General features: G+C 37.4%; 1 protein-coding gene across 10 annotated transcripts in view; it reads left to right on the top strand.

Moving 5' to 3' along the window:
• The window catches only part of NEK1 (NIMA related kinase 1), a 42,094-nt gene that overhangs the window by 11,666 nt on the left and 16,903 nt on the right, over positions 1-13,525 (top strand). For 5 of the 10 annotated variants that reach the window (XM_042870804.1, XM_042870803.1, XM_042870807.1 and 2 more), the window contains exons 12-19: positions 723-880; positions 3,044-3,103; positions 3,246-3,293; positions 3,390-3,464; positions 6,521-6,693; positions 6,776-6,907; positions 10,365-10,467; positions 13,259-13,342. In XM_042870804.1, the coding sequence (XP_042726738.1) occupies positions 723-880; positions 3,044-3,103; positions 3,246-3,293; positions 3,390-3,464; positions 6,521-6,693; positions 6,776-6,907; positions 10,365-10,467; positions 13,259-13,342 (833 nt within the window). Of the gene's footprint in view, positions 1-722; positions 881-2,730; positions 2,791-3,043; positions 3,104-3,245; positions 3,294-3,389; positions 3,465-6,520; positions 6,694-6,775; positions 6,908-10,364; positions 10,468-13,258; positions 13,343-13,525 lie in introns of all 10 variants that reach the window. The other 5 variants (XM_042870813.1, XM_042870809.1, XM_042870810.1 and 2 more) reach the window with 5 other exon arrangements.

The raw sequence follows: 13,525 nt of genomic DNA on the forward strand, positions 1-13,525 counted from the left end.
CCTGGGTAATGAGAAATCCCAGACCTTATTATAAGTGCCAGAGATTTTTTGCTATTGGTGGCATATTAGATTGCAGCTTAGTTTCTCACAACAGTCTTGTCATGTTTTCCTACAGCAGTTAGTTTACACTTTTTTTCTTAGATTTCTGTTTCTTTTACTTTCTTGAAATTATTTGATAGTGCTTTTATGTCCTTCATCGCTGTTCTGCTACTTCGGGAGTTAAGAGAACCCTCCTTACACACAAACAAATTCATAAGATGTAATTGGCTTATTTTCAGGATCTTCTCAAGAGAAATAATATGCCTAGAGGTCACTGAAAGTGCAGTTGTTTTAAAACTCATCTTGTGCTGAGCTGAGTTTTGCTGGTTGCAGTGCAGTGCCTCTTGATTATGTTGGGAAAACTGTTCCCTCTGTTCATAGCAACTGGGTAAAAAAAAAAAAAGAAATCTAGCAGCTTGAGTAAGTTTCAGTTCTCCAGTGTGAAACTAAGTGGAGAAAGTGAAAAGCTCAGGGATGGTGTTCTGCTGTTTGTTATGAAACATACTAATTAGAAGAGCTGTTTTGGATACCTGGATATATTTCATTTATACAAGCAGCTCCCGTGAATGAAATGTTAGTTTATCTGTTCTCCTCTGAATCTGCTGTTCCAGTACGTAGGGAAAGGGATATACAGTGTACTGACTGGCCTGGACATAGCTGTAAAACAGTCTCTTCTTGTTAAGCTAAAAGACCAGCTCAAGGACAAATCTCGGCTTCAATTGCACCAGCTCAGAAAATTACCAAACCTGCTGCAAAATACGGAGTGCCTTTAGCGATGAAGAAGTGTTATGACGCACCCAAAAAGCATCATGAGAAAAAGTCATTGATTAAACTTAGGCAGGTAACTAAGTTACTTGAATTGAACTATTTTGCAAATGCTTGTATTTGAATTGTATGAGAATGTTATGTGTTGCTTTTCAAAATGTCACTTAGATGAACAAAGCATCTAGAGAGGAAATAGCATTCTAAGTGCTCGTCTTGCACTGTTACTGATTTTTTTTCTTTTGTTCATTTTGGAGGCTGCTACTTTAGGCTTGCTTTCTAATTCCACGAGTGAGTTAGGTCTGCTTTGCATACGTGTTCAGCTTCTCTGTTGTTGACCAGTCTTGGAAATGCTGGTAGCTGGTTAGATAGACCAACAGCATTGGTGCAGCGTAAGAATCCTGGCATATTTCTGCAGTGTTCGAAAACTATCTCCAGTTTTCAAACTTAAGTAGGCTTACTGGTAGCTTTATAAAGCGTTGTCAACCAGAGAAATTATCTAATTGGAAAAGAGTTTGCCAGACTTAATTCCGTGAGCTAATGAAAAATGGGTTTTTATACAGTACCACTGATCTTCTTTTTTCCAGTCATCTTTCTCCGCTCTCCCTATTACATGATACTGTCTATGTGTATTCCTTAATTACTGAATGACTGGCAGATACTACATGATACAACCAGTTAGGCACATTACAAGTAACTAGTAACCAGGGAGCTCCCACATCAGCATTTTCTACTCTAAGCCTACAACATAATTCAAATTGTCTTCCGAACAAGTGATTTGCTTGTTTGTTTCGTTCTCCTCTTAGCATTTGGGGAAATATAACACTGAGATTACTGTCTACAAAACTTGGTGTCGTATCTGATAGATGAACAGAAAATGAGCCACGAGATAGTGTTTCCCTAATCTTTCTGTAACCTCTGAATCTTTTTAACTTGTACCAGTGATTCCCACAGGCTTTGTTTGTTTATCATGTGCAGCTGGAAAAAGAGAGCAGGAGTAAGCAAACACAAAAACTTGTGTCCTTATGAGGTCATGATGCTTTTCCCATTTAAAGCCTGGTTGTGCAATCACATGCTATTCTGTTGCTGTTTATAATCAGTTTCACCAACCAGCGCTGAAGCAACTTGTACAGTGACTTAAAGTCCTTGTTATGGCAGGGTGAAGACTGAGGAAAAAATCTTGTACTGCAACTTAAAGATAATCCTTTGTGTGGAGTGTACGTAGTAGCAAGGGGTAAGATATAGGCTAGAGATAATGGCTACAGCATAATACAAGTTTTATCCTCCTGGTTGTTGTTCCAGGCTAGCTATGCAGGTCACACATGGATTTCTAATGGAACATGCAGCTTCATTGCTTGTTTAGTGTTACTACATGAATGCACAGTAGTTGAATTTTGAATTGCATAGAAGCCTTTTAGAGACTTAAATCAGTTGTTTGAGTTACTTGAAAAGTACTAGTCTGATATAAATTTAGATTGTCAAAAGAAAATCTTATGAAGCAAACTGTGTTCTTGTCGAGTCAGGAAAAAAAGGCTTATTATGTATAACTGTTGTGTTGGATAGTGCGGCATTGTTCCCATTTTCTGTGGGTAACAAGACAAAGCCTAAGGATAACCTAATAAATTTGTTATCCAAATAAGAGGCAATCTTACTATCTTAGGACCGTCAAAGACGATGAAAATATTATAATGTTTCTGCCAGAAGAAGAAGAAAATTTGAGTCGAGGAGATCTTAAATTATTTTCTTCAGCCTTCAAGATGGAGCTCTTTGCAGTGGGTGAACAAGTATGCTAGTATTTACAACCTCCCAACTAATGAATTATTTTAAACCCAATTTTGCACATGCCAAGATGTGGGTTTAGGATTTTTCTAGTTTTTCTCTTATTCTAGCATTGTGCTATCCTAATTTTAAGTTTCACCTTTTATCTAGGCCTATCCAACTCCAAAGAAGAAAATAATTCCAGGAGAAGAAAGGAGGAAAATGTTTGAGGTATCATGAAATCTCACGCTAATCTTCAATCTAAGCAAAAGCTGAGTCCAAAACTTAAGAATTTGGACTTTTAAAAATGACAGAATGAAACCTTCGAACCTTTCCTCCTTATCTTTTTTTCCCCAGTCATTATCTAGCAGTGTTTTTTGTCTTCTTGGACATAACCAGCAAGTGGAATACTAACCTATCTTGATAGATGCTTTGCAGACCAATGGCTGAGCAATAAATACTAAATTATATGCTTATTTTTCAGGAACCTTCAAAAAAGAAAAGGTTAGAATTGCCTGAAAAAGAAAAACGCCAAAGAGATCAGGTAGACAAGATACTTGGACGCCCTTTTAATTTTTTTCTTTCAACACCCATAGTAATTCTAGTGACATGTGTTGTGTTGCCTAGGAGATGGAAGTAGTTCAGTTTCCCAGTTACTAAATATGTTTAATCCTTATGCATTGCAGATCAGTTTACTGAAGGCAGAGGAAGTAAGAAGACTGGAAAAAGAAAGGGTAAAATATGTTTAAAATACGTTAATAGCAAATCTTAATGTTTTACTTAAAGCGATTCCTTGAATTATGTTTTCCTTTATTGTTTTTTTCCTTCAGATGGAACGAATAAACAGAGCCAGGGAACAAGGATGGAGGAATGTGCTTGGTTCAGGTGGAAGTGGTGATGTTAAGGTTGGCAGCAGATGCAGAAATGTGATGTAGTTTGCTCCTCCCACCTTTGGTTATCTGGCATGATCTTCTCTTTTCAGAAAGAACTGCTCTTGGATTCAACTCTTGAAGTTGCTCTCTATTAAACTAGCTGTAATTTAAGAGAGAAGTCTGTGTAACTGACTTCCTGGCCTTTTTGAGATCATGTGCCATGTTCATTTTTAATACTTAATGATTTCTGAATCTCTTCTCTTTCTGCCAGTAATGATTTTCATGCATCGCTTTCTTTTTTTTTGTTGTTTTTTCCCACTCTTGCTTTCGCTGCTTTTCCTGAATAAATGCATGAAGAGCTTCTTTCATATTCCAGTTTGTTCTTGAAACTTCTTGTTGAAATATCTTTCTAGGTTCTCATATTATTATAATGGATTTTTTTCCCAGTATTGAAAACATGTTTTAAGCTTTTGTTTTTAGTTAACAACATAATTGACAGTTCCAGTATCTGTGTTATGTTGTCTATGATAGGTGAGAAAATTTGAGTAAGCGTATCTTTTTCTCAAAGCTGTGAGCCCCTTAGTTTTTTCATTTTTATGGAATTAAGTTATATAATTCCATGCTATTTTTGTGACAATTTCATAGTTTGTATATCTCTTGCTTCCATGGAAACATAACTGTTCTGGAAAGTAGCATGATGAAGGTATTTGAAGGTAGGACTTTTGGACTTTACTTTCATCAGACAGTTGGCAGTGAAGAAGTTCAAATATTGCCACGTCAAGTAAACCAAGAAAATTGATTTACATCAAGTATGATGTGAATCTATCTGACGACATGAAGTGGGTTTAAATGCAGCCGTTAGTTATGGTGCTGGTGAATCCTACAAAGATATTGGGCTTAAATGTGTTTAGCTCAGTTTTTATAAAGAAACTCTGGCTGAACGCTACAGTCAAAATGAGAGGAGGTTTTGTATGAGAAAATAGCAAGGAAATGGAATTGCATGACCAGGCTTCAGTAGCTGCTTATCATAACTATAGTTCAAGATAGACACCCCATTTTGCTGCATGCCACGCATTGTATAAATAAGCTTATATACAGAAGCAAGCATAGAAATATCAGTTTCAAAACTACCAGGCTCTGGTTTAATGGGAAACTGAGAAAAGTTGTTTGTTTTTCACATCTCTCTGTCCTTCTCTCTATCAGAATGGTGTTGGCAGTCATCCATGCAAGGCCTCCGTTACAACATGATGTATAAGCATCATGATATTTGGTTTAGAGATTGATATGTTCCTGAAAATGACCGTGCCTTAGATTAGATTGGAGAGTTTTATTGCAAGGGCCTTAGACATAGGAAATACAAAACATTCATCACTGTCTTTTAGTGTTCTTGGTCATGTACAGAAATTGAAGTTCAGTGGCTGTGTATATTTTCACAAAGTGCCGCTGTGAAATATCAAAGCAAACAGATTGTGTGTATATATATATATACGTACACATAACTGTTTGAAATATGTTCTTCAGGTTAGTTTTACACAGCCCTTAACGCAGGCCACTAAGTTACCATCACTCAGGGTTTTCATGTACTGTCAGAGTAGTTCTGATTTGTTTTCTTTCTTTCTCCTGCACATAAGCAGTGCAGTCAGTGACTCACTGATGATGCTGTTTAGAATATGGGTATTCAAGCATTCTGAGACTGCAAGCCACATAGTCCCTGATGAAGGCGTAACAAGGTCTGCACCGCATTATTTTTCCTCCTGGTTTTTTTTTTTTGAGTGGCACCTGTTTTTGAGGGAAAGTAGGGAAAGAGATGTCAAGGACTTGGCTTTGGATTCTAGCAGGGACTGCAACTGTTATGCACGTGGTTGATGAACGCTTGCTTCTGAACTGTTTGCCTAGAGATTGATCTTAATATTTCTTCAGATGATCTTTTTGAAAATACACATAGTAATTATAGGTGAAACCCTGAACAGTGTCTAAGGCAAGGCTTTGCATTTTATTTGTAGAATCGGCTGCCTTTTGTAACAAATCACAGTTATCTGGAGGAACAGCATACCGGCATACTTACTTGAATGCCTAGATTGATCTGTTTGCTTTTTATCATATGGGTTACAGGGAACCACTGATGTTTGACAAACTGAAACTCGGAGTGTGAATAAAATTCTGTTATCAAATACGGGCTGATACAGATCTTCTGCGTGAACCATCCTACAACTGTCACATCTGCACTGTCTTATTTGAAATGTGAAATAATTTGGAACACTTAGAGTATTGCGCATGCTGTAGGTTCACTACCATGGGCTGCCTGATTGACCAGTTACCCACGTGTGAAGAGAACATTTTTATGCATGACCACCTTACCTTTGTTTTGTCAATTTCATGCTTTCTGTATCTATTCTTGACTATTACTATACAAAACTGCTTACAACATTTTCTTGACTATTATTTTGACATGATGGTTCTCCAGGAATTCCAGGTCTTTGAAGATGACAGAGATCATTTTCATAAAGCTCTAATCTGTGGTAAATGTTTGCCTGGTCTGAGCTTCACTAGGGAAGCCTGTCAATTTTGGTGATGCAGTGAAGTTATAGATAGCTGAAAATGAGGAGTCTGAGATAAATTTATTACTGTCCTTCAGCAACCTTAGAGACATGCTTTACCATTTATGGCATTAGTAAAATATGGATGTTTGGATAGCTATCATTCATTAATACTGCAGTTAGTACTCTATCACTTCTAACTTTTTGCATGGAAACTTGTTTTTTTTCGTTGTGTCAAACGTGCTATTTCCAGTTATGCTTCAGCAGGTTCTTCACTGATAACTTGCAAAATATGTAGTGGATGGCTCATGTATAATAGCCTAGAGAGAGAAAATACTGTTACTTTGGAGTACTAGGTGAAAAGTAAGTTTTCATTTTCAATTTATCAGTCGTGTAGTAGATTAAAATAGGTGAATGCCAAAATTAAACTAGGACCAATTGAGAATGATTGCAAAGCATATTAATACTTTTACTGTGCTGGAGTGGAGAAAAATTGAAAGGGCTTGTTAAAACAGTATTTGAGATTTTCAGCCTACCTCTTCTGACTTTCAGGCACCGTATTATGGCGGTGGAGGTGGTGTTGGTCCTTTTCCTGCCTCTTTGAGAGGACAGTATGAGCACTATCACGCTATTTTTGACCAGTTGCAAAAGGAAACCTTCAAAGTAACTAAAGAGAGGCAAGCCAAATGGAGGGCGGAAGTACAAGGCCAAGAAGCTGCTGAGAGGTATGGCTACCTTCCATGTGATGTTGCATGTGGTCTGCTTCAGATGAAAGTAATGAAAGTTACTGTACATATTTATCTACAGAGGAATTCCACCTGGAGTACGTCCAGGAGTTCCTAAGGGGCCTGCAGGTCATCACCATTTACCTGATGCTGATGCAATTAGGAAAAAAGTGAAAAGGTTGAAGGAGGTGTCTAAACAAGCCAGTGCAAACAGGTTGGGCTACAATAATCCATAAATCTGTCCCTACGTGTTAGAATTTTGTTCTATCTTGTTCCATTTAGTAGTTGCACATGTCTCAGAATCATCTTTATCCATTGGTAGTGTGCTGTCTGTTTGTGTGTTGGTCCCTCACAGACCACAGTACTTTCAACACCAATGGAAACCTTGGCTCTCCCTGTAGGGGAAAAAAAAATGATTACCAATTACCTAAGCTAGATTTAAGCTAAAAGGACTGGCTTAATGCAGTTAGAGTCTAGGTAAAACAGCCTTCTTGGCTTTTTTCTAGTTCTGATTTCTGTGTTACATGCCAAGATGCTTCCTTGTCTTGTCATGTCATTCTGGCTGCCTTTTTTCCGTCTGAGCATTTTTATTTTATTTAAGAGTACGTAGAAAGTTCTCGGCACTTCTAGCTTATGTGTATTGACCAGTGGAAAACTCTTTGGGGCTTTCTTCATCAGGAGATGTGAGTGCTAGATGTTAAAATGATACACAATTTATGATTTCTGTGGTACTTACTCTTTGCAGTAACCAGGAAGTGAGTGTGTATTGTATGTATTAAAAAAAAAAAAAAAGGCACATCTACATCTTTCAGGTTAATTGATAACCTCTTTCAGATACTGGTGTTCTTTCATGTTTTTGTTTGTTTTCCAAAACTGTTATTTTCCTTGAAATCTATTAATAACTTTAGAAAGAATTGTCTCCACACTCTGGAGTGAAAAATGGAGAAATACATGCTTAAAATTTTACTACTTCAGCATTGCTTCAACGTTGTTCTAGTATTCTTAATGGCAAGCTTTTTTCTTATGAATTATTTGAACTTCTGTGCATCAAAAGTAGTATTCTTTGGTGGCAGAAATAAATGGTGTTCATGTGAGGAAAAGGAAGTGGTTGAGGAACACATTTTTCTTAGTTTATTCTAAGTTGATTAATTCAGTTTGAAGTTTTATACAGTATATATTTAGCCTTCTAGATTATATACTGTATATCCACTCTTCTACATTTGTCTGGTTTATATATTGTAACTATATCATGGATGTTACAATTTTGAAAGCTGTAAAGTGTATTCCGTTTTCTTTACAGTAATTTGGGCAATTGTGAGCCAATTAAAACTCTTCCTGATATATATATATATATATATATATATATATATATATATATATATATATATATATATATAAAAACAAAACAAAGAAACATCTACAAGTGTATTTTTCAGGATGACGTATGTGCTTTTTCAACCTTCTCTGCAATCCTTGGCACACAGTGCCAGAATCCCCAGATCTTGCCTAGGTTAGGAAATAGTAGCATAGGTTAGTTAAGTGTTATAGTATTGTATGTATCTTACACATTTAATAATTACAACCTGTAGCAGAAATCAGAGCTTGAACCAGTGGTTGAGCACCTGGTGGGAAGGCAGGGCCAACCCAGGGGAGCTGAGGTGCAATCAATGCACCTGAGTGACTGGAAGAGGTGAAGCCAGGATCCACCCCTTCCCCGACCTCATTTTAAGGGTTGCAGTGGAGGTGACGATGTCTTGCTGGAGGTCCCTGCATTCCTAGGGCCTTCCAAGAGTAAGCAGGCTTTCTTCCATTGTTTTTGTCCACAGCTGCTCTGTGTGGCCTTGTCCTCATTTACTGCAGCCTAGGATTGTGCCACCCCACTGTTATTGCTGTGTTGCTTATCACGTAGCGTTACAGCATTACACAACCTTGTGGAACGTTGGCATTTTCAACTGTATGTTTAAAAAGTTGAAAAATCTTAAAATTACAATATTTCTGATTATGCTGCCCCAACTAAAGTGAAGTACTCTCAACTTCAGCAGTCTCTAAAAATTGGACAGCAGTGCTGACCAGAAGAAATCTGGTTGAAACATTTTAATAAGGTGAGTTACTCAGCCTTACATTAGGGAAAATCGTTATCATAAAAAATTGAATAGGTTTTTGCCATGAGTTAGGTTTTAGATGAAGAGAGCATTGGGTTTGGTGTTTCTCTTTGCGCTGAGGTTGCTTCTCCAAAATTGTAGGCTAAACCTCATCTGCGTGATGTATTTTGATAGACTTGTTTATCTACTGGTTGAGTTCACATGTAATGAACGTTGACAGTCAAAATCATGTAGTGAGTCAAACAGATGCATAAAAAAGTTATCAAGTGGTTCTTTCTTTACCAGTAGTTCAGTGGACCACTTTGCATTTCCAGAACAGCTCCAGGGTTTGTTCTATCAAAGGAATTTCACCTCTCTTTCAATTCTTGAATTATGGCATATGGATATCTCATTTCACTTCCTCATTCATTGCTGGGTAGCAGTGTGGGGAAAAGAAGATTCAAAGGGGTTTAATGAGTGTGCTAATTCATTTATGAAATGCTAACAGTAGCTTCTGTATGGCAAAATATTCTTTCTTTGGCTGTTTCAGCCTGATGGTCAGCTTTTCTTGCTATCTTCCTGCCTTTTGTTGGACTGCTAGTGCTCTACGTACAATCAGACAAGGCTGCAGGGGAGCCTTGCGCAGGGAATTCTCTCATCATTCTATGATTGTTAGGATTTCTAACACTGTCCAAGAGTTTTTTTGTTTGTTTTTCGTTTGTTTTCCTTAGAGAGTTTTCTCATTAGTCTCCTTTTAATCAGTTCTTCTAGGAATTGTTTCCTCTACCATGTGATCGTATCTGTGCACTAGGAGACTTGCCTGGTGCTGTTACAGTGATGTGAACACAGCCTTCTTGTCTAACCTAACAGGTCTCTGACGTGGGGCAGGATATGTGAAAAAATATCTGTTCTGCTTAATTTTGTGGCAGGAAAGCTCACTTTGAAAATAACTGAACAAAAATCTCATTAAGTTAACCAAAATGCCCTTGGAAAACCACCATTGAGGAGTTTTCAATTAGGTAGAAGCTCTTGCTCCAAGCCTAGATCAGACTTGCCAAGCAATTTGGGCAATTGTGAGCCAATTAAAACTCTTCTTGATATATATCTTCTTGATAGATATATATATCTATCTATATATCTCTCTATATATATAAAAGATATCCAACAGGATATCTTAACGGATGGCTTATGAAGACTTCTTGCCTGTCTCCAGAGGAAAGTCTTGAAGGGATTCATCTTTTGTACTTTTTATCTGTGTTTTACTAGTGAGACAAGCTGAGAAATTTCCAGAAATAACTACACTAAAATCATGGTTTGACAATCATTTTTGTTTTGATGAACAGAACGTGCAAGAGAGCAACACTGTATTGGAAGAGAGTTCAATTGTATTTCCTGTGTTGTTGAGTGTATTTTTCTCCATATTGTGAAAGTCTGACTTGAGCATTTTGGCTGATAAAAGGCATTCTTCTGAAGATATGTTACTTATGGAAAGTTAATTTCTTATTTGTTTCCCTGTTGAGATAAATGCACTGGTTGTATGAATGCTGTATTTCTGAAGCTTAGAGCTTGCTATGTGTTACGATTATTCAGGCAGAAAGGATGGTTACCTGCTGAAAGAGCAAAGCAAGTTGAAGAATTCTGGCAACGAAAGAGGGAAGCCATGCAAAACAAAGCTCGTGCTGAGGGACACATGGTATGGAAAATGCAGTCTTTGTGTGTTACTGTTTCAGAATGCTTTACAGATCTTTAAATTAGTACTGTAGCCATGAAATACTGACTAAATATTTTTCTACATATTAAAAAAAAAAAGAGGGGGGGTACATTTTAATAAAACCAACAAAGGCACTGGAATTGTGCAGACATGTCTCATTTGTGTAAGTTCATGATCAAAGGGGAAAAAATACCTCTTCTGTGCATGTCTTACTTGATATTGTAAGCTTCAGAACAGTGTTGAGCATTTACTGCTGGTCATAGATGTGAAATTTTGGTTGAAACTGTGCTTGCATATGAACTGAACTCAACTATAGTAGTGTTTTCCTGAAGGCATGCTTTTTATTAAGATACTTCAGCTTTGATGCAAAAGTATCCTTAGGTTAGTACATTAGTTCTAAAGTATGAGTCTTCTGTTTTTTAAAATGTCGTTTTGTTTTAAAGCCTCTGAGACCAGTAAACCTTTTTTGATAGAAATAATACTAGTTCATTCTGCCTCATTGTAGATGAGTCAGTCATAGTACCTGCTTCTAATTTGTTTTAAACTTTGGCATTAATGTAGTTTTCTATGATTTCACTGATGCAAGTTACCCAGGTATGCACTGGGTATTGCTGTTTCTCTAGTGTATTCAGCTGAGCCCAAATGCTTTACACTTAACGGGCAGCTGTAATAAAATGGGGAGGCTCTAATTCTAAGCCAGGGCTCCATATTAATGTGTCAGTTACCACTGATGGCAGAAGCTTTCAGCAGTTTTCTCCTGTTTGTACTGGGGGGGAGGAAGGAGGGGTGACACCTTGTATGGCTTGCAGTAATTTCCATATAAAGAGTTGCTCAGTCTAAAGAAGAAAAAGCTCCCGGAGGACCTCATAGTGGCTTTTGAGTACCTGAAGGGAGACTATAGGGAAGATGGTGAGGGGCTATTCAAAAGGTTTTGTATTACTAAGACAACAGGTAGGCTTGAAACTAGATGAGTGCGAATTTAGATTGGACATCAGGAAGAACTGTTTTACCTGGGGTACTGCAGCACTGGGCCTGGTTGCCCAGAGAAGTTGTGGAACTCCCTGGAGGAGTTCAGGACCGGATTGGATGGAGCTTCAGGCAACCTGGTCTAGTTCAAGGTGTCCCTGCCTGCAGCAACAGGTTGGAACAGGATGGTCTTTAAGGCTCCTTCCACTCTGAGCTGTTCTGTGATTCTGTGACATGGGGATGGTGCTGTCTTCTAGACCAGAATAATTTAAGAGGAAAAATGGATAGGAATCAGATGGAGCTTTTTGTGTGAATGCTAAGTCAAGTGGTTGTGTTAATTTATCCAACCTTAGTTCAGTATGTGGTTACCTTTGATATCTCTGTTTTTTTAAGTGACCCTACAGTTCAACTTGGTGGTTGAGTGGTATTTCCAATGTTACAGTCTTTAAGACAGCTGCTGACTCATCCTTGTGCTTCTTTGTAGCTGTGGGGCATTAAAAGACACTGAGTCCTGGTCTTTGAAAATTTTAGTATGTTCACTTAAGTAGACAAGTGTAAATGATTAATGCTAATTGTTTGTGTTAATAAGACCAGTTATCAAAAGCTTGCTTCCAATTCTTGTTGTTTAAGGTCCTCATTAGTTTGAGAAAACTTAAAGCTCATGCGAATGCCACAGTGAGGACCAGCAAGATTACTTGTAGAGTGCCAGTTAGCTTTTTCAAAAGCTCAGGAACATGCATAAAATAAAACTTAATTTTGAAAACTATGTGTTTTCTGAAAAATAAAATAGGGAAAATACGCTTCTATTTTTTACTTTTACTTAACATTTCAGCTTAAACTAAAATTCATAGAATTCTCATGGTTGTGTGCTATTTCTTTCCTATGAGAATAAATCTTTTAATTTATCCCTAGAGACTAAGCCAGAGGAGTTTAGAACAAATCTTTTTTCTTAAATTACTGATTTTTAGCTGAATCTGAAAGAGTATGTAGCCAGAATATTTGGATTTGGTCCATCTGCTCATAAATCTTAACTGCAGTATTGAGGTACAGGCATTTCTCTACACTCAAGCCTGGGTAAACAAAATACCAAGTGTTTTAAAAGGCAGAAGGTCTATATAACAATCTTACATGCATTTACTGTCATTATGTGCTGAAGATACTTTTTCGTGAGTTCAGCAGGGTCAGAATATTATGATTAGCAGAAGCATTTAAATTTAAACCTAGTAGGGAACTTTGGGTTAAATGATTCTTGCACTGTCTAGAGTTGGTCTTCTGTTAGTGTTCCCATAAAAGTTGAATCCTTTTGGTTACATTTGGGATTCTGAATATATCCCACTACCCGAGATCATACACTTAAGATGCACATGCAAATTCTTGAATTTGCTACTTCTAGTGTGTTAAAGATACATATTATGATGAGAAAATGGTTAATGTACATATGAAGATTCCACTTTCATTTTAGGCTTTGCTCAGTGGTGGCAGAAATACAGACTGTGTGATGCTGTTTGTGTGTATTATAGATGTGCCAAAACTGCTGCTCAAGAACATTTTCTAACACAGCAGGGGAAGACAAGCTGCAGGGAGAAGACCTCTACCATGTTTAAGACTAGCTTGTTTGTGGCTACTCAGGGTTGTCAGCTCTTATTGTCAGATATTACTTGTAAATGAAACGAGGTTATCGTTGAACTTAAGAGCAGCTTCACATCATTGATGGATTTGGTTTCTTCTAAGTGGACAGTTACTGGATAAGTCAGGTAATTTGACTGCCCAAGCCATTTTAAATTTGATACCATTAAATGGCAAACAGGGTACACTGCAAAACGTGGCAGATATCTATGGAGGCAGGCCCATGTCTGCAAGAGGAAGGAAATCCAGAAACAAGGAAGAAGAGGTATGCTTGCCGCATGTTTGCCACTTCCACTGCAGAAATAGCTCTGTTTTGAACTTCATTGTGCCTTTTTTCCCTGCATGGTTCATCAATGTAATGCAATGAAAGGACTTCATAAATTCCTAGGAAATAATTTATTCCTGGAATGTGGGTGTGTAATTTTTTTTATTAATATTATTTTGAATA

This window comes from Lagopus leucura, unplaced genomic scaffold, assembly GCF_019238085.1.
Source record: "Lagopus leucura isolate 7727_CA_CO unplaced genomic scaffold, USGS_WTPT01 Super-Scaffold_100004, whole genome shotgun sequence".
NCBI classification, from domain to species: domain Eukaryota; kingdom Metazoa; phylum Chordata; class Aves; order Galliformes; family Phasianidae; genus Lagopus; species Lagopus leucura.